The 19,730-nt window shown below is 30.0% G+C and overlaps 1 protein-coding gene across 9 annotated transcripts in view; it reads right to left on the reverse strand.

Moving 5' to 3' along the window:
- Nucleotides 1–19,730, reverse strand: part of Zasp52 (Z band alternatively spliced PDZ-motif protein 52) — a 427,403-nt gene that overhangs the window by 88,971 nt on the left and 318,702 nt on the right. For 5 of the 9 annotated variants that reach the window (XM_075377465.1, XM_075377463.1, XM_075377464.1 and 2 more), the window contains exon 7: nt 15,671–15,859. The exons of the other annotated variants lie outside the window; for them this stretch is intronic. In XM_075377465.1, coding sequence (XP_075233580.1) covers nt 15,671–15,859 — 189 coding nt within the window. The remainder of the gene's footprint in view (nt 1–15,670; nt 15,860–19,730) is intronic. 9 annotated transcript variants of the gene reach the window in all.

Genomic DNA, 19,730 nt, shown 5'->3' on the forward strand with positions numbered 1-19,730 from the left:
GAATCCTAAGAAATATTTATGGCACAAACTTTAAAAACGGAATCCACAAACTCAAAAGCGGAAACGAAATTTATAGAAACGCAGATGAAATCTATAAACCCACCAGATTGGTGTAGTGGTGAACGCGTCTTCCTAAATCAGCTGATTTGCAAGTCGAGAGTTCCAGCGTTCAAGTCCTAGTAAATTCAGTTACTTTTATACGGATTTGAATACTAGATCGTGAATATCAGTGTTCTTTGGTAGTTGGGTTTCAATTAACCACACATCTCAGGAATGGTCGAACTGAGACTGTACAAGACTAGATTTTATTTACACTCATACATATCATCCTCATTCATCCTCTGAAGTAATATCTGAACGGTAATTACCGAAGGCTAAACAGGAAAAAGAAAAAGATGAAATCTATAACACAATAAGAAAGAGAAGGTTACAATTTTATGGCCACTTGAAGAATGGATCCACAATGGCTTACAAAACAAATGTTTGACAGATTTAATGCCAAAACTCACATGGTTTTCGGGAGTCAACAAAGAGGTTAAAAGATTAAACATAAACGAAAACATACTACAAGATTGAGATCAATTTAGAAAAATTATAAAAAACGGTAGACAAAAAACCACACATAAAATGGACTGAAGAAAGAAAACGAGAATAAAGTAGCAGATTGAGAGAATACTAGAAGAACAGAAAGAATAATTCTGTTTAACTTTATGTGTGAGTGGTCCCTAGAGGCCTAATCGGAAAAAAAAAATGTTTAATATTCCGTTTAAAATAAATACAGATTATTTTTCTAAATGCAATAATACTAATACTTGTGTGATTAATTATGCGTTTTCAAGATAAAATATTATAGGTCAAATATTATGCATGAATCTATGACATTGTGATTTTTTCGTGAATGAAAATCTTAATACGGATTCGAAACCAGGACCTTACGGATGAATGGCTAATACATTGACACTCATTCACTAAAGTTGAAGTTTTACAACGAATGAAATACAAAGAGGCTGTTTAGGAATACTTCATTAATCTAAATATATCATCTAAGCTTCGACGTTTATCGGCATTTCTCAATGTAAAACCCTGACTCACCCATACGGCAAATAATGTGAAGTCTTTATATTTATATACGTCACAGAGTACCATAATGGGGCTAGTGTGATTATACAAATCAGTACTGCAATTGGCTCAGCAAAAAAAGATACAGGAACCATTTAATTCTTCATTTTTTAAAATTATTTCCATACGCCCGACGACGTGAAAATTGTCGCCGCGTTTGTCAAAAAGTCCATGTAACCCCAATCGCAAACATTCTTTCAGTGATAATAGATCCACGCTTTACTTAATTCCTACCTTTCCATACGCATACTTATATATACAAGTACAACAGACAAACAATATTCTGACGACACCGAATAATTATAATTCGACATAATAAAACGAGATTGGTTGCCGTGACATTTATTTTTTTAACAGGTGAAACAAAACTCTTCGTTTGTATAAATGGTATGATATGTTTTGCATGTAGTATAATGTACGTCATTCGTCGCCCTTCTCTAGAACATGACTTCCTGTTTTTGAAAAACTGGTTGTAAATTTTATTAGTGTGGTCGCATAGAAAAGAAATAAATTAAAAATTGCGCATTGTGTACTTAAAAAACGCGGTGTTTACATCACGTCTACCGTACGGTGTCACAAACGAGACGCATAAATGAAATCTTATCTACATATTTTATTTTATTATTTTACTATTAACAATGCGAATTTAATTCATTCTATTATTTTCTAATATATATTTTTTCTAATATTATTGCCGCTGTTGTAAATGTTTCACATTTAAACCTTAGCTTAAGTCTCACTTAAAAAAGAAACAAAAAAAATGTCAAAAATCGTTTTATAATTCATTTTTTCCGAAACGATCACTTCATGCTGCTAACCATTTTTTCTAATTCTCTGCTAATTTCATCTAAAAGAAAATATCGGCAAATCTTAGACTTTTGTTTTTACTAAGGTCGTTCTACGCTATCATTTCCAATTGAAGTAAAACAAAAATAATGAGCTTATTTTGTTCCTTTTTTTAAATAAATAGAATTAGCCCTTAGATAAGACCTTTGAATTCTTTTCTACTTCCAACTTAAATTTTTTTAGTTCCTACTTCCTTTTAGACAGCCTATAATTTTTATTCTTTTTATGTTACTTTCAACACCTTGTAGCACTGTTTTAAACAAAAAGCTTTACTTATGATACATTAAAGCCAGTTAGGTTTTCTATTCTGAATTATTCTGATCAAACTTCTAATTTCGTCTTCGTTGTCAGCACAATTAACCTCCTCCAAGCCCACATTTTAAAAGCTTCTAAACTTTTCAATCTTTTATTTTTTTTAGAGTCTATGTTTTACTTTAATATAAATATATATAATATATTCCAAACTAAACAGTTTACAAAACTTTTCTCAAAATCTAACATCAACTTATTGTAAAATAAATGTTTCATTTTAATTAATTCTTCCATAGACATTAGAACTTTTGTATTTGTTATGTTTTCTTTTTTTCCAATCTTTTAATAAAGCATCGACATACAATTATTATTTTGTTTATTCAAACGTTCTTTTTTGTGCATAAATTCAGTGACTTATTTGCTTCCAATTTTCATACAATCTATAACTACATAAATATATATATATATATATATATACTTTCATTTAAAGTACCGTAATAAATAAATTCTAGTCTACAATTATGTTTGAATTCAATGAATAAATCAAATTCAAAAAAAATGAAAAGGAATAATTTAGTGTTGTTTTATTGTATAATAAGTAAAGCCTACTTTCAATAGGGATAATTAAAATCGACGATCATGAATTGTAGTATATTATTTCAATGAAATTCACAAACAAACAAATTTGTGTAAACAAATAAAAAAATAATTGGTAAAAAAGAATGAATATACCTGAATTTATATAACGCCAGTGAATCAGTTCAATGGTAGTTAAACTACCTGAAACTGAAAATTCGATCAACTGCGAAGCCGATTATCCGTATCGTTTCTAGGTTTGAATGAATGACGTATATAATTCTGTGGTCTATTGAACACGTTGAATGACACGAAAAATTGTGTAAATATGTACCAAATAAAATGGTCTACATTCCTTACCACTATGATATCATTTCCTGAATTTGTATTTGATATGAAAAGTTTTCATGTATTAGAAGTGTAGGATAATAATTCGGAAATATTTTTTTTTATAAGATGCCACTTATGTGAACTATTTTTTATAAACAAAATTTAGGATATTAAACGATATAATTACTGAAAAATAACAATTTATAATAGAAGGACTTATGAAAAACCAACATAACTTTTAAATAAGTTCTCAAAAAATGTAATAACAAAGACAATACATATAACCTTCCAGTACGCGAACAAAATTGTGTTGCTAATAATGTTTAATTTATTAAGACATCGATTCTATCGATTGACATTTCTTAATAGAAAAATGTCAACAAAAACATATAGTAGTGGAAGTTTAAGTGACCTTCACAAAGGAATGTGACGTACCACAGGTAGCGATAGATGCAGTGCAAAAATATCATTCAATAAATGTGATACTGAGTAGTTGTAATAAGCTTTGCTATGACAACAAGATACGTCCTAGTTACCGGCTTGAGACAATTACACGTCCTTCCGGAATCACATCACCCCTCGAAAAGGCATATTTACTACCCACAATCAGCATTACATTTTTATGGTTTTGTTCAATGTGTATCTCGGATGCCGAACTCGATTTCTTCAGACCTGATAAATGTAAATTTTAAAAAGTTATGTAAAATTGTCTAATTCTTACGGATTAAGGTAATTCTAATAAAAACAAATTTTTTTTTTTTGTCTTCAGACATTTGACTGGTTTGATGCAGCTCTCCAAGATTCCCTATCTAGTGCTAGTCGTTTCATTTCAGTATACCCTCTACATCCTACATCCCCAACAATTTGTTTTACATACTCCAAACGTGGCCTGCCTACACAATTTTTCCCTTCTACCTGTCCTTCCAATATTAAAGCGACTATTCCAGGATGCCTTAGTATATGGCCTATAAGTCTGTCTCTTCTTTTAACTATATTTTTCCAAATGCTTCTTTCTTCATCTATTTGCCGCAATACCTCTTCATTTGTCACTTTATCCACCCATCTGATTTTTAACATTCTCCTGTAGCACCACATTTCAAAAGCTTCTAATCTTTTCTTCTCAGATACTCCGATTGTCCAAGTTTCACTTCCATATAAAGCGACACTCCAAACATACACTTTCAAAAATCTTTTCCTAATATTTAAATTAATTTTTGATGTAAACAAATTATATTTCTTACTGAAGGCTCGTTTAGCTTGTGCTATTCGGCATTTTATATCGCTCCTGCTTCGTCCATCTTTAGTAATTTTACTTCCCAAATAACAAAATTCTTCTACCTCCTCTTCTACCTCTTCACCCCCTATTTTCACATTCAGTGGTCCATCTTTGTTATTTCTACTACATTTCATTACTTTTGTTTTGTTCTTGTTTGTTTTCATGCGTAGGACTTCATCTATGCCGTTCATTGTTTCTTATAAATCCTTTTTACTCTCGGCTAGAATTACTATATCATCAGCAAATCGTAGCATCTTTATCTTTTCACCTTGTACTGTTACTCCGAATCTAAATTGTTCTTTAACATCATTAACTGCTAGTTCCATGTAAAGACTTACCCTGGAGCAGACATTGATAGCGACCATAATTTGGTGATAATGAAATGTAGATTGGGGTTTAAAAACCTGAAGAAAAGTTGTCAGATGAATCGGTGGAATTTAGAGAAGCTTGAGGAAGAGGATTCTATAAAAACAAATTATTTCATTAGAAAAATTCCCAAATTTAATGATTATTTAAAAAAATATAACGTTTTATGGTTTCGCTCAATGTGGATCTCGGATGAGCTTAAATTAATTTATGTAAAAAAATATTTTAGATGAAAATTGTTGAAATTCAAAGTTTATTTAAAAAATATAACATCTTTATGGTTTTGTGGTTTCGTTCAATGTGAATCTCGGTTCCCAATTCCTACTTATTTTGACCTAATAAATGTGAATTTTATAATTTGATGAAAAAGTTTGTAATTATTATTAATTTATTTCCGTAATTTTTTTACGTTATTTTAGAAGATAATCGTTAAAATAGAAGATAGATAATCGTTAAATTGTAATATTTTTCTTCTGAAATAAAGTGTTTTTACTTAAATTAATCAATCGATAATAATAAGAAACTTTCACATAAAATTTGAAAATTTACATTTATTAAGTCTGAAGAAGTCGACATCAGCATTAAAGATCCACATTGTGCGAAAAAATAAAAATGTTATATTTTGTTAAACAATCATTAAATTTGAACACTCTTCTACTAAAATAATTTGTTTTTACTTCAATTAAGTTCAATCGATAATAATTAAAAAACGTTTACATTACAATTTAAAATTCACATTTAATAGGCTGAAGATATCGAGATCGGCAACCGAGATCTACATCGACCAATGTAAAAATAATCTTTAAATTTTAAAATTTAACATCTTTATGGTTTCATCGATATAGATCTCGGTTGTCGATCTCGACGTCTTCATCCTAATAAATGTGAATTTTAAAATGTAATGAAAACGTTTTTAATTATTATCGACTGAACGTAATTTAAGTAAAAACCAGTTATTTTACTAGAAGAGTGTTCAAATTTAATGATTGTTTAACAAAATATAACATTTTTATGTTTTCGACCAATGTGGATCTTGGATGCTGATGTCGACTTCTTCAGACTTAAAAAATATGAATTGTAAAACCGTAATATAATAGTTTTTAATTATTATAGTTTGATTAAATTAAGTAAAATCTAATTATTTTAGAAAAAAAATATTGAGATTTAACGATTATTTAATGAGTATAACATTTTTATGGTTATAAGTTTATGGTTATAAGTTTCTTACTATTATCGATTGATTATTGTAATTTAAGTAAAAAAACTTTATTTTAGAAGAAAAATATTGAAATTCAACGATTATTTAAAAGCATAATCTACGGTTTCGATCAGTGTGAATGGCGGATGCCGATCTCAATATCTTCAGATCTGACAAATGTGAATTTTATAATGGGATGTAAAAGTTTCTAATTATTATCAATTGAATAACGTAATTTATGTAAGAAAACCAATTCTTTTAAATACGAACAGTGAAAAAAAAACCCGAACGATCTAAGCATGACCGTCGTAATATTTCGACAGAAAACAAAATAAAACTATCCAAACTCAAGATCTTATGTCATAGATGTAATTCCCTTTCGAGTGGACTTCCAGTTTTTGTGGAATATATACATACATGAACTTAATATTACGTCAGATAATCGGGAAGGGGAAAAATTAGGGCAGAAGTGGATGGAGGCAGCGGTGCGGGATCACCGCTGTCCTCCAGAGGTATAAGGACTTTTTATCAGACAGAAGACAAGATGCTGATAATGATAATGAACCGAAAAAAATGATAATAATACTCTTCAGCTTTTGAAGAAAAATACTAGAAAATATGCTACAAATATGGTATACATAAATATAGGCACATAAAATAAATACGCCGCATTTAATAATTATTAAAATAAATAAAATAAATTTTTTTCCGATAATTAAAATAGTCGGTTATGAAAATAAAGATTTGAATATTTTTTTGTTACATATAATTAATCCGATGCAACTAAAGTTTCCCAGAATTAGCTTATATTTAATAATCAGTGCGAAACCGAGAATTTTAAAGGATGCACTTACGAACCGATTTTAAAAAAACATCGCAAAATAGTACTTTAAAATCTGTTCTTTAAATTTTTATTTTTACAAGTCGACGGACTTGTAAAGTGATGAACTTGCGCGAACGGCCTCCCGATGTTGTTCTCCTAAGAATGTCGAAGCTGCGAGAGCAGTTGCTGAGGAGCCTGGGAAAATCAATAAGAAAAGCAGCAGCACAACTTGGGATTTCTAGGCGATCTGTGTAAGAAATTTTAAAAACCGATTTGCAATTGTATCACTACAAAATAACAGTGTTGACTAAATTAACGGTTGACAAGAAATATCAAAGAATGGTATGTGCTGAACGGGCTATGAATCAAAACTTAATGTTGAACAGTATTCGGTTTTCATTTGAGGCACATTTTCACCTAGACGGGGTTGTTAATAAACAAAATGTGTGTTTTTGGGCTTCCGAGAATCCACACGTGCTTCATGAAAAGGTACATCACGCTCCAGGAATTACGGTACGGGCCGCTATCTCAAATCACGAGGTAATAGGGCTACTCTTTTTTGAACAGACAGTGAACAGTGAACGTTATCTAATTGTGATGCGTAATAATTTTGTTCTTGCAAAAGAGTTTTAATTAGAAAACTAGTGGTTAATGAGGGAAGGAGCCAGACCGCACACAGCTAATATTATTTCACACTTTCTGCGTGAAACGTTTAACGTAAATGTCATTTCAAATCGATTTCCTAATCGTTTTGCGAGTGGATAGATGTGGCCCCCGAACAGTTCTGATTAGAATCCGTGTGATTATTTTCTTTGGGGATTTCTAAATGAAAAACTTTTCCCTAAATATCCTCGCACGGTGATGGAACTGTGAGTGCTGATCATTGAGTCGTGTAACGAGATAACAGAGGATATGTGTTGTGTTATTAACAACATAGGAGTTCATGTTGAAGAAGTTTCTAGATGTGATGGTGGTCATATGGAACATGTGATAAGCAGAACATGATCTCCAGGGACATAGTAAACATGTTGTATTTTACTTCTGTATTACGATATGTTCAATATTTAAAAAAAAAACAAATGTTAGATAAATTTGTGCGCGCCATCCTGTTTATATATTTATATATAAAATTGCTACAAAATTTTATAAACATCGAAAAATGATGCAGTTGCATCACAAACAAACCGACGAGATGCACAAAAGGTCGAGCTAAATTAGGACTTCGCTCGTTCAGTCGATAACATAGGTTTATCGCATTCGATACAGATATAATTTTGACAAAAAATATATATTAACCAAATATGTATATATAAATATAATTTACGTATCATACGAGTTCTATTAACTCGTAGTTTTAAAGAAATAAAAATAAATAAATTTATTGTAAAAGAATTTTAACAAGGGTAATAATCTATTTATAAATGTAAACGATCTACCAAAATACCCAATAAATTATTACATCGCCACAGTCAAAGGATAATAAACAGGTAAATTTGTATTCTCATTATACGTGAATCTATTATAATAACTGCAATAATAATTTTAAACTGATAGCGTAAATGGAATATTCACCATAATTTTAACAACCGTTCATAAAGTAGTTTAATTTCTCTTTGTTACAATTAATGTAAATAATTATTACTGAACGTAAAAATTTAACTGTTAACCATACATGTATGAAAATACGATAATTCAATCGAATAGGTTTTTAATATTTTCCATTATTTCAGTTTAATAATTAATTACAACATTTTCAGTAACATATATTTTAATACGTAAATATTTATAAAATGTTTTGCAAGGTTTATGAAAAACATTATTCTGATTAAAGCAATGACAAACGTTTCCAAGAAACTTTTAAAATTAAAAAGAATTGAGTCGAAAAATACACTTTTTTAATTCAATTTTTTTATCTTAACATTTTTTTTGACTAAGTTACATACAAAGAACCCTTATATTTTAATATCTTTAATCAAGAAACAAATAAAATTACCAATTTTATCTCATAATTTGTGTTTCAAGAATTTCAGAGTACATCATTTTAGTATCGGAAGTAGAAATCAAGACGAATTGTTCGCTAACCTTAACATGAAAAAACAAGCGTTTCCAACGCGTGTTTATATAAACGTTTTTTTCATTATTTTAATCACATTATACGCTTGTAATATTTAGTAATATCCACCTGCAAAACTATATATTTTCGATATAACTGTATTCACGCTCCTATAAATTATCTGACCCAAATAATACACTAAAATTTTTGTACACGATAAAAAAATAAACGAAAGACGCTTTTCACTAGTTAAGTATGTAATCGTGAGTTGCCTAGCTTTATCGATGTACTGATTTAGAAATCCGATACAGTTCAATACTTTTGGTGTTTAACAATGATGCAACTTTGACCTTCTTTCTTTTCCTGTTTAGCCTCCGGTAACTAGCGTTTAGATAATACTTCAGAGGATGAATGAGGATGATATGTATGAGTGTAAATGAAGTGTAGTCTTGTACATTCTCAGTTCGACCATTTCTGAGATGTGTGGTTAATTGAAACCCAACCACCAAAGAATACCGGTATCCACGATCTAGTATTCAAGTCCGTGTAAAAATAACTGGCTTTACTAGGACTTGAACGCTGGAACTCTCGACTTCCAAATCAGCTGATTTGGGAAGACGCGTTCACCACTAGACCAACCCGGTGGGTGACTTTGACCTGGAGTAAACCAAAGTCTTCAATGTATCTTGTCGACGAATGGCTATAAAAATGCAGGTATAAATCCGGCTGTCATTCCGCGAGCTCGGTTAGCTAGTTGAGAGAGATACGATGTAGTACATTCAAGATGTCCGGACGAAGCCTACAGCGAAGACAATATGCTGAGTTATTAAATCACCGATATAAATGACTACCGAGGCATTTACATCGGTGGAATCCCAACGAGGCCAGGGTTATTACTAGGAGATGTAAAAAGTTAGAGGGGGATATACGACTCCCGTTAAAGCCCAGCGGGGCTAGGAACGGGGGGTGGTGGTGGTGTGGCGACCGGATCGTCACTAGGCGAGTGTCTTCCCCTACGGGGTTGATATGTACTATACCAAGTCGACTGCACTGCCGAGGGCATGGATCTCATGCAGCCGTGAGGTGTAGCGGCATCTCGACAATGGTTGAAGAAAGTAAATGTCAAGCGGGACCCTGCTATGGAGTTAAGTGGGAGTAGGAGATCTGTCCGCCTCTCCCTAGTGAACTAGACTGGAGTCCGTAACTTGACCTAAGTCTGGGATATGAACTAATATGAGTTCACTAAGGGAGCAAAGAGTAACTCCGTTGTTGCGAGGAACATTGCTGATGGTATGTTGTTTTTTCTACTGCCTCGATCCAAGCTACATTTACAAATTGTCTCTGTGAAATGTAGAACTAGGCGCGGGATTCGTGCTTCCGCGAACTCGGTTAGTTAGTTTAGAGGGCAGCGATATAAGACATTCAAGATTTCCGTGTAAGGCCAGCTGCGAAGGCAAAAGCTGAGTTAAAAAATCACCGATGTAAATGTCTACCGAGGCATTTACACCGGTAGCATCCTAACCGAGGCCTGGCTTACTACTGTGAGGTGTAATCAGTTGATGGTCTATAAGACGACTCACGTTAAAGCCCATCAGGGCAAGGAACAGGGGGGGCGGCCGGAATCGTCACAAGGTGGGCGTCTACCCTTACGCGGGTTGGGATGTACTATACCTGATACATAGATTCGTCGTTTAACGTAAAGAAATCACAGAAAATAAAAGAGAAAGCAATTCTAAGTTAAGTTTATGATAAGTTTAATCAAATGTTCTGGTTGGTAGGCAGGAGATCTCCTCTATCTCTATCAAATAAATTACTACTACATACGGTATTCAGTCATAAAATCGTTCTGGAACTGCGGCATACAGCTATGGGGAACATCGTGTAACAGAAATGTAGAGATCACCCAAAGGTTCCAAAAGAAAGTGCTCAGGATCTATTAACAGAAGCACTTGTGCTATTTTTGGTTTGTAAAAAAACGTTGAGATTCACCAATATCTAAGGATACCGTACATTATGAGGAATTCCAACGTACTCGTATAATGGAAAATACCTATCTAAACTAAATGAACACGTGAACCAACTAGCAGGAATCTGTTGCAGAACAGTAGGGGTAGTAACCTTATAAAGAGGCGAACTGTGTTATGATGCGAAGCGATGGATTTTAATATTTGAGGGCTTTTTTCCCTGACCCCGTAGGGGATGACACCCTCCACCACCACCACCTCCATTCCTAGCCCTCATGGGCTTTACCTGAGGTCATCTTCGAAATCTCGACTTTTGACATATTTCAGTCCGCCTCGGCCAGGATGCCAGCGATGCAAATGCCACGAGTGACAATCCCATCTGTGTACTACTATTTAATGAACTCAAAACAAAACACATCTTACCTAGTCTTAAGTAAGACTCAAAGGACTTAACTAAACAAAGAAACTGGACTACCTGCTTTCAGGACTATATGAGTTTACCTTTCAGGACTTGAAACATGTGAAAATGTTAGATCTGACCGGGATTAGAACCCGGGACCTCTGGTTTGAAACGATGTCGATATCTGTAAAAAGGGAAGAGTACAAGACGTCCGAGGGTGTCTGAAGAAAATGTTGAACGTGTCAGGGAGTCTTTCCTGCGTAGTCCAAAAAAAAAACTGTTAAAAACCCACCCCAGACCTAGCAATTCCCATGATGATATTCTCTGAAGGAAACGTTTACAAATACTTTCAAACCGGGTATAGTTTTTTACAGCCTACCGACTACGACACCCATGCTAATTTCACGATCAAAATGTTGCAGTGTGAAGATTGACAACTTCCTTACTGTGTTGTTCAGTGACGAGTCAACCTTAGTGGAAAACACACATTTATATTTAGGAGTCAGAAAATCCACATAAACTCTTACAATGCGAAAAGAACTTGCCAAAATTAAATGTTTTCTGTGCAATATCCCGACGGTAAGTATACGGGCCGTTTTTTTTGCCAGAGTAAGCGTAATAGGAGTTTCTTATTTAGATATTCCGTGTACAAGGCTTTTTTTTTAATTGCAAAATGAACCAGATAATAATATTACTCTGTACGGGATCGGCTGAATGACATTTTCCCCATCCCCTGGATTGGTCGGCATGGACTCGATGACATTTCCGGTGATCTCCAAGTTCACAGCATTTTTTCTTCGGGATTTTATTAAGGATCTCGGCCTTGCATGTGCCTCCACTACCTACTGAACTACTCGATTTGAAGCACAGTACTGAAGTACCTGTAAATTCCATTACATGAAGCTTAAACGATAGGACGAAATCTATCGATTGAGTACGCGTCTCATTACGAAAAGTGCTCACATTGAACACTTGTAGGGAAATGCCTGAAGAGTTAATCTTTCACTTTATTTGTGATTCTTTACTGTAAAAGTAAGTTAAGAGGTATTAAATAGTTTTAAAATGCGGATATTATTTATTATACATTCTGTATTAAAAGAGATATTAGACTTTGTGTGTTTTCATTACCGTTGTCGGACAATGCAATATTTTTACTTTGTTTGGATTCGCTTAATAAATCGTCTTAAGAAGGAGAAAATTCTTTTGCCAAATATTTAAAACATTAAACGTTTTTTTGACTTGAGCATGAACAACATAAATTAACCGAGAAGGATAAATTTGTTTGACAGACTACAATTTAAGTTTTATTTTATAGACCTTAACTAATTTTTATGCATTAATTAGGAGCGCTGTTGGGAACGGGATTTGCGTTCTATGCCAATAGATGAGCCAAAAGGCGTTATCGGGAAAAATGCCAATAAACCAATTACGAATAAAAAATATTGGACATCTCTTTTAGCGTCAATCTATATATATATATTACAATTAAATTACAACGCTTAAACAAAATCTAGAATGGCAAAATAAATTATCCATATATGATCTTCCTATTCTGAATCTGCTTTGTTCTTATTTCACTTCATCCTCTTCTGTTATTTTCCTTTTAATTACTTGATTATACATTCACCCAATAAATACAACACAATTATTTCTTTGAAATTTATAGATTGAGGTTTTAATTTTTAAATATTAAAATTATATAGGCGATTATTTTTTTTTTTACATTTCATCAGTACTTTAAAAATGATTTTATTCAACATAAAATGAAAACTATTTGTAGAATATTATTTTGTGATCTGGTACTTTTTAATTCTTTATTTTACATTTCAGACCCGTTCTTTTACTACTATTAAAAAAATATATAATCCTTGAAACTATTTTATAAGATACATCATATATATTTTTTTATTCTATACTTCACTTTAAGGAATACTTTCCACGTGTTTATTACTGTAATTACTCTTTCTTCTTTTTTTTTGTTCCTAACATTAAATTCCTCCTACGATTTACACTTCTTATTTCTTTTTAAACATACCTTTAATATCCTTGGGGTTTCTATGTTTATTATTTCCCTTTATTTTTTATCACTAACTTTTTAATACTTCCTTTTCATAATTATTTATTGTTTTTGTTATGTAAAAAATCGAAACCCTTGAATCCTTTACATAACACAGATTTTATTAGATATGTAAACTTTATTACATCCATCAAATTCTAAATTTATTCTACTTGTTGAATATAAACTGAACTTTGCTTAACTTCTGCAGCATTCTAATTTCCTTAAAGAAAACAATAATAAACTTTTTACAAATACCTCTGTATAAAATGATCAAATTCGGTCCTTTATTTTGCATATATCATCCAAAAATTTTATATTATAAATAATAATATACACTGTGGCCAATTCAAATCCACAATAAGCTATATTCCAAATTAATCAAATTTAGTTGAAAACGACAAGGATTATTCGAAGACCTGTTTATGTTTGTACTAGTCAATAACTCCGCTACCATTATTGTTACTCAAACCAAACGTTCTAACCTAATATACTGTCATCATAACTCTTTTTAACTTTACATTAAAGTTAGAAGGAGAAAATCCCGGTCAAACTCTAGTCGCTTAAATAATGCTTATAAAATCTGTAAAATGTTTTCTTATCCAGTAAATCATCAGTTTATGGCTTCACATTAAAACGTAAAAAATGTTTGTCTCTAATGTGCTTCACATCAGTCGATAATTCGTTAATTTATTCCTAATCTCAATATACAGTATATCACGAAGTTCATAACCCATACTACTTGTAAAAATAATGGAAAAAGTTTATATAAACATATGTCCTAAAACGCTTCGTTTGTTAGTTACAATTAGTGAAACATTTCGCTAGGATTTCAGCTACCCTGGTGAAATTAGGGCGTACTGAAATTTTTTGGATGTTAATTAAGGTACAAAATTAGTGATTTCTTATGGTTTTTGACCTGAAAAATCGAATAAAACAGGTCCCCGAATCGTATCTGCAGTAAGTTTTGAAAATCTGAGGTGAAAACCAATAAATTGGGGTAAAAACCTGTTTTTTGAATTTGACGTACAACAACTTTGTTAAATGGATAATAAACACTAAAACTTTTAAAGGAAAACTTGCACAGAATTTAATTCTGAACAAAATGGTATAAATTGAATAAAACAGCTGTTATTTTATTACCAACTCTGAAATAATAATTTTTTTAAAATAATTAATTGTATTTCTGACACAAAAAAAAATCTAACTAATTTTTATTTTACAAATGTTGTATAATTTTCTTTTTTTTTAATTTTTTACAGTAAATTTTGTTTTTATATATTTTTCACATCACCAAAAAATAATTAAGGTATCTGTTAACATTAAATAAGTACTTTTTTGACAAATGTAGTAATGTACTGTTTCTAAATAAAATTCAAATTTTTCTTACTTTTCTTTGTTTTATTCAACTTATCTTAAAACCACTTTGTCCAGAGTTAAATTACCTACAAGTTTTTCTTATTCACCAATTTAACAAAGTTATTGTATGTCAAACATAAAAAACAGGGGTTTTATCCCAACTTATTGATTTTCACCACAGATTTCTCAAAACTACTTCAGATACAGTTTTGGGACCTATTTTATAGGGTTTTCAGGTCAAAAATCGTAATAAATCACTAATTCCGCCCCCTAATTAACGTCCTAAAAATTTCAGTACGACCTCATTTCACCTGGGTAGCTGAAATCCGAACGAAATATTTCACTAGCCGTAACTCGCAAACGAATAGTTTTAGGACATATGTTTATACGAACTTTTTCCATTATTTTTACGACTAGAATAGGCTGTGAAAGTCCTCGCAGAACTTCGTGATACATTCTATGTAATAAGGTTCTCATCTCTTGCGGATTAGAATAATTTTATATGTAACTCTCTAATGGTGTATGAATAATAATAATAATTATTGAAAAATTATTTCTAATCTTTAACTTTTTGCTGTTGATGACTACACCTACAATTTCCATTAAATTATTAAATTTATATAAATATATTTAAAAAAAACATAATTGTTTTCATTTTATACATTCCATATTGAATAGTCAAAAGTTTTCCCGCGATTTATTTACTCCAGTATGTACGGCTGAACATATTATTAAATTTTTTTAAACGAAATTAGAAAACTTTAACGCTTACAGAACCAATAGCTTTTTTCTATTCTCAGGTATACCATAAATTTATCTGAAAAGGCAACCAGATATTATAATCACGTAATATATCTCATCTTGTTGGACTATTTTGCTAAACCTTTAAGATCTTATGATTACATAAGGTTGAAAGAGAATGCAGTTAAATATCTTTTCTTTTTTTTAAATACCGTGAATTTTTTTTGAATAAATTCTACCACCAATAAGTATTAAAGTAATCGTATTATTATTTAATGATAACTTAATTTAAAAAAAAAAAATATACTCACGGAGGAATAGTGATTGGTTCTAAATTAGGTTGTGGAGGAACATGGCGTGCTACCAGTTTAGCATGTACATCACAATAAAGCTTATTATTGATATTATAATAACCAACATTCTTCAATGAGGTGCCGCACGTAGCACATTTGAAACATTCAACGTGAAGGTTCTTATCTTTTATACGAACAAATACGCCCCTACAAGAAAAAAATATTATAGCCAAATTAAATAAATATTATATTACAATATTTTTAAAATAAACTAAACAATTATACAAATTTTATTAAATAATATTAGAAAATTTTTAAATGTTAAAAAATTTCTTCTTCTACAACTTCTTTAAAAATAAAAATATAAGAAATAAAGCTTTAAGCGGCACAGAAGCTGTAAGCGATAAGCTTTTATTCATTAAGCAATACGAAATTTAATCAACGGGCAAAATTGATAATTGTACAAAAATACAGCTTTTAATATTGCTAAAAAAAAAATAAATTATTAAATAATAGGCGTATGTAAGAGATAAATTTAAATTCTGAGGACAAAAATATGATAAAAATTTCGATAAAAAGTGTTAATAAGGATTAAAAATAGAGAAAAGAAAAATTGAATGTACATTTGCAAAAGAGTTACGCAAAGGTTTTATCTTGCTACCTATATTATTTTATATTTATGAAGAGAAAGCTATTAAGATATTAATACCAATGATGAATAACAGAAGGCATTTAAGCAGAAAAGAATATTGAACCAACACTTCCGTAATAATAATAAATATATACTATTGTTTAAATTGATAATGAAAAAACATAGTAAGAAGAATGAAAAATAATAAAGATATAAATAAATCAAGATTAAGATAAATAAACGGAAAATACCTGGATAAACAATTACACGAAAGTGAAAAAAGAAAGGTAAAAAGTAGAATAGATTGAAAATTTAAGTTTTCATTACCAAAAAAAAGAAACTGGATACTTCATCTAAAAAAAGTCAATTCCCCGAATTCAGAGAAAAACAACTATAATTAAACGAATTGACTGCTTTTGTCCCAAAAAAATTTATGAATTAAAAAAAAAAACATAAAATCGGGAAACTATAAAAAAAAAAGTTTTGCTTGTTAAACATTTTTTAAAAATTTATTCCATTTCATAACAATCAAATTTTGATAACTGGTGTATTTTAGATTCCTCAAAATCAAAATAAGGGAACTATACGGTATTAAAATAATAAAAATAATTTTTTAAAGTCTAAAAATGAGAGGTATCAGCAGAACTCAGATTCATTAAGGTTCTAAGTGGTTTAATTTTAGATTGTCTGAATATGAGATTAATTAAATACTTAAGATGAATCTTGGAAAACAGAAGCAAAAACGAAAAAGGATTTCGAATTATATCTATTTTTATCGTTTTTAAAATCCCGTTATTTTTATTGTTATTTTAATTTTATAATTACGATGTCTTTCTATTGAATAAATCTGTACAAAAAAATTAGAAACTGCACTTTTACGAGTAAAATGCGATTAAATTTCAAATAAAGATAACTTAAAATTTTTGTCTAAATAAGAGCATAATTCAGAAACAAAATATTAAAAATCAGAAAAATGTGCAAATAAGATTAGTCTACAAATCTAGTTTAAAAAAAAAACAACGGAATGGTTCTCTAACTCGATCTAAAAATTTGACAAATAAAATTAAAATTTCATAAAACAAAGTTCTCAAAAGAATCAATAAATTTAAGTATTTAAGAGAAATTATAACCCTGAATGGAATAGATAAAGAAGCAATTAAATGTAAAGTAAAAGAAATGGAAGAAGTCCTTTTTCATGATGCATAACATTTAGAAAAAAAATATCTATGTAAAAATTTAAAAATCAGAGATTATAGAACAGTAATTCTACCCCCAAGGCTAATATGGAACTGAATGTTTACAAATCTTTTCTGATAAAGAAATATTTAGATTAGAAAAAAATCCTAAGGAAAATATACGGTCCAAAGATTACAGATCAACAATACAGACGTAGAAGTCTATGAAAATCTAGAAAAAGTAGATAAACCAATAAAGAAAAGAAGGCTACAATTTTTTTTTTGTAATATCTACTGATTCCCAGAATTGAAGATAATTAATTGAATGAACAAATATTCAACAATTTTGATAAAATAAAAACAAAACCTATATGGTTCACAAAAATTGATAAAGATCTCAGACATTCATAAAAGATTAAATAGAAGATAGAGACAAATTTGGAAAGTTAATTTATGAAAGAAGGTTTCCCGAAAAGGAAAAGTAATCTAAACCTGGAAGAAAATGAAAGGAAGAAACAACAAAGAAACAGAATATTTTAGGAAAAGAAAATATCCAAAACTGTAAAAACGTGATACTTAGATGGTCTGTACTTAAAAAACGGGTTAAAGCTAACTGTTTTCAAGGTAATATTTGAAAAATGTTAGCTCATAATACAACATTTTTACGAAATATTTCTTTTGCTAATATCAATCAAATTTTAGATGAATTTATAACAATCTTTATTATTAATATAGACATAATAATGAAATATTTTAACAGATTAATAAATCGCACTATAAATCCCATAAAAATTCTTTATCTTACGATACAATTTTAAATTTCAACTTGTACTTGTTGCAGGTGGGTGAAAACGTTCTTTATACCCACAATTAAACTAATCCAACCAAAAGTAAAGGAAATCAATTAAAAGTCTTTTTACGAGTAGAAACTGAAAAGAAATCATCATCTACTTTTCTACAGACGTAATTTAAAAAGGAAAAACAATAAATGAAAAAGAATATAAGAATAAAAAGATTAAATTTTTTCATTTTTGTATTTTTTTACTAAAAAATTTATAATTTAATCACCAGCCAATCTTTAAACAACTATTTACAATAAGTGGAGGAAGTGAAAACCAACACAGAATTGTTAGATGGCATTATATTTAAGATCAAATTTAACTATCTTAGCCACATCTTAACCGTTTATCAATCGGTTTGAAACAAATGAAGTGATATTTTTTATAATAAAAGACTTAATAAAATATAATTAAATAAAACTAATACTTAAGAAAATACTAATGAGTAAAACATTTAAATGGCTGCCATTTTGAAATTAAAAGTAAAAAATTTTTTCAAAGTTATTTATTTTGTAGAATATGTAGCTGGGTAGATGTATGCTAAATTTCGTTAAAATATCTCAATCTGTTCTTAAGATATAAAGATTTATTGAAAAATATCAAATATTTGATTTGGTGGGTAAAGCGAAAATGAAACAAGATAAGGGATTAGTCGTCATAAACTTTAATGACCTTAATAAGACCTTTAAGTTTGGCGAACACTTTCGGGACATTCCTGATGATATACCGACTTAATTTCAATGCTGTTTAAAAAACGATAATATATTTTTATACTTAAATATCTTGAAAAAAAGTGAACTAGTGAACTGATTTTTATTTTTTTAAATGTACACGGAGAAATCAAAATTAAAAATTATGCTCACGGTTAGTTGTACAAATGACCAATCGTAAAAAAACTACGACATTCAAGGAGTACGAATTACTAAAGTAACATAAGAAGGGAACAGTTGATAGGGTTTGGTTATTGAAAACACGCCTACATCTCACCTTATTGGTAATTAGTGTACGTTTCCATAACAACAACTATCTCGAACGACCCAATACATCTCCGATTTAACATAATATCACACGAATTAGCGAATTAAAATTTACCTTAAATGAAATAATATTTAAATAATTAATTGAAAACTAGAATATTTAATTTTTACACTTGATCAAACATTTAATAAAAATTAATTAAAAATAAAAAAATATTATATCTATTTTTAATTAATTAGTCTGCTAACAATAGCTTAAAATCGAATTGAATATCCTTACATATTATTTATTAAATTTTTTTACATAATCAATCGAAATAATTAATTTTTAATAACAAACAAGTCTCTTATGTAATTATAAAAATAAAAATTACATCCAATTTAAAAATACTGGGAATATGAACTAAGTGGAAGAATAAGAATGATAAATAATTGATAAATGATATTGTACGAAAC

This window comes from Lycorma delicatula, chromosome 10, assembly GCF_047948215.1.
Source record: "Lycorma delicatula isolate Av1 chromosome 10, ASM4794821v1, whole genome shotgun sequence".
NCBI classification, from domain to species: Eukaryota; Metazoa; Arthropoda; class Insecta; order Hemiptera; family Fulgoridae; genus Lycorma; species Lycorma delicatula.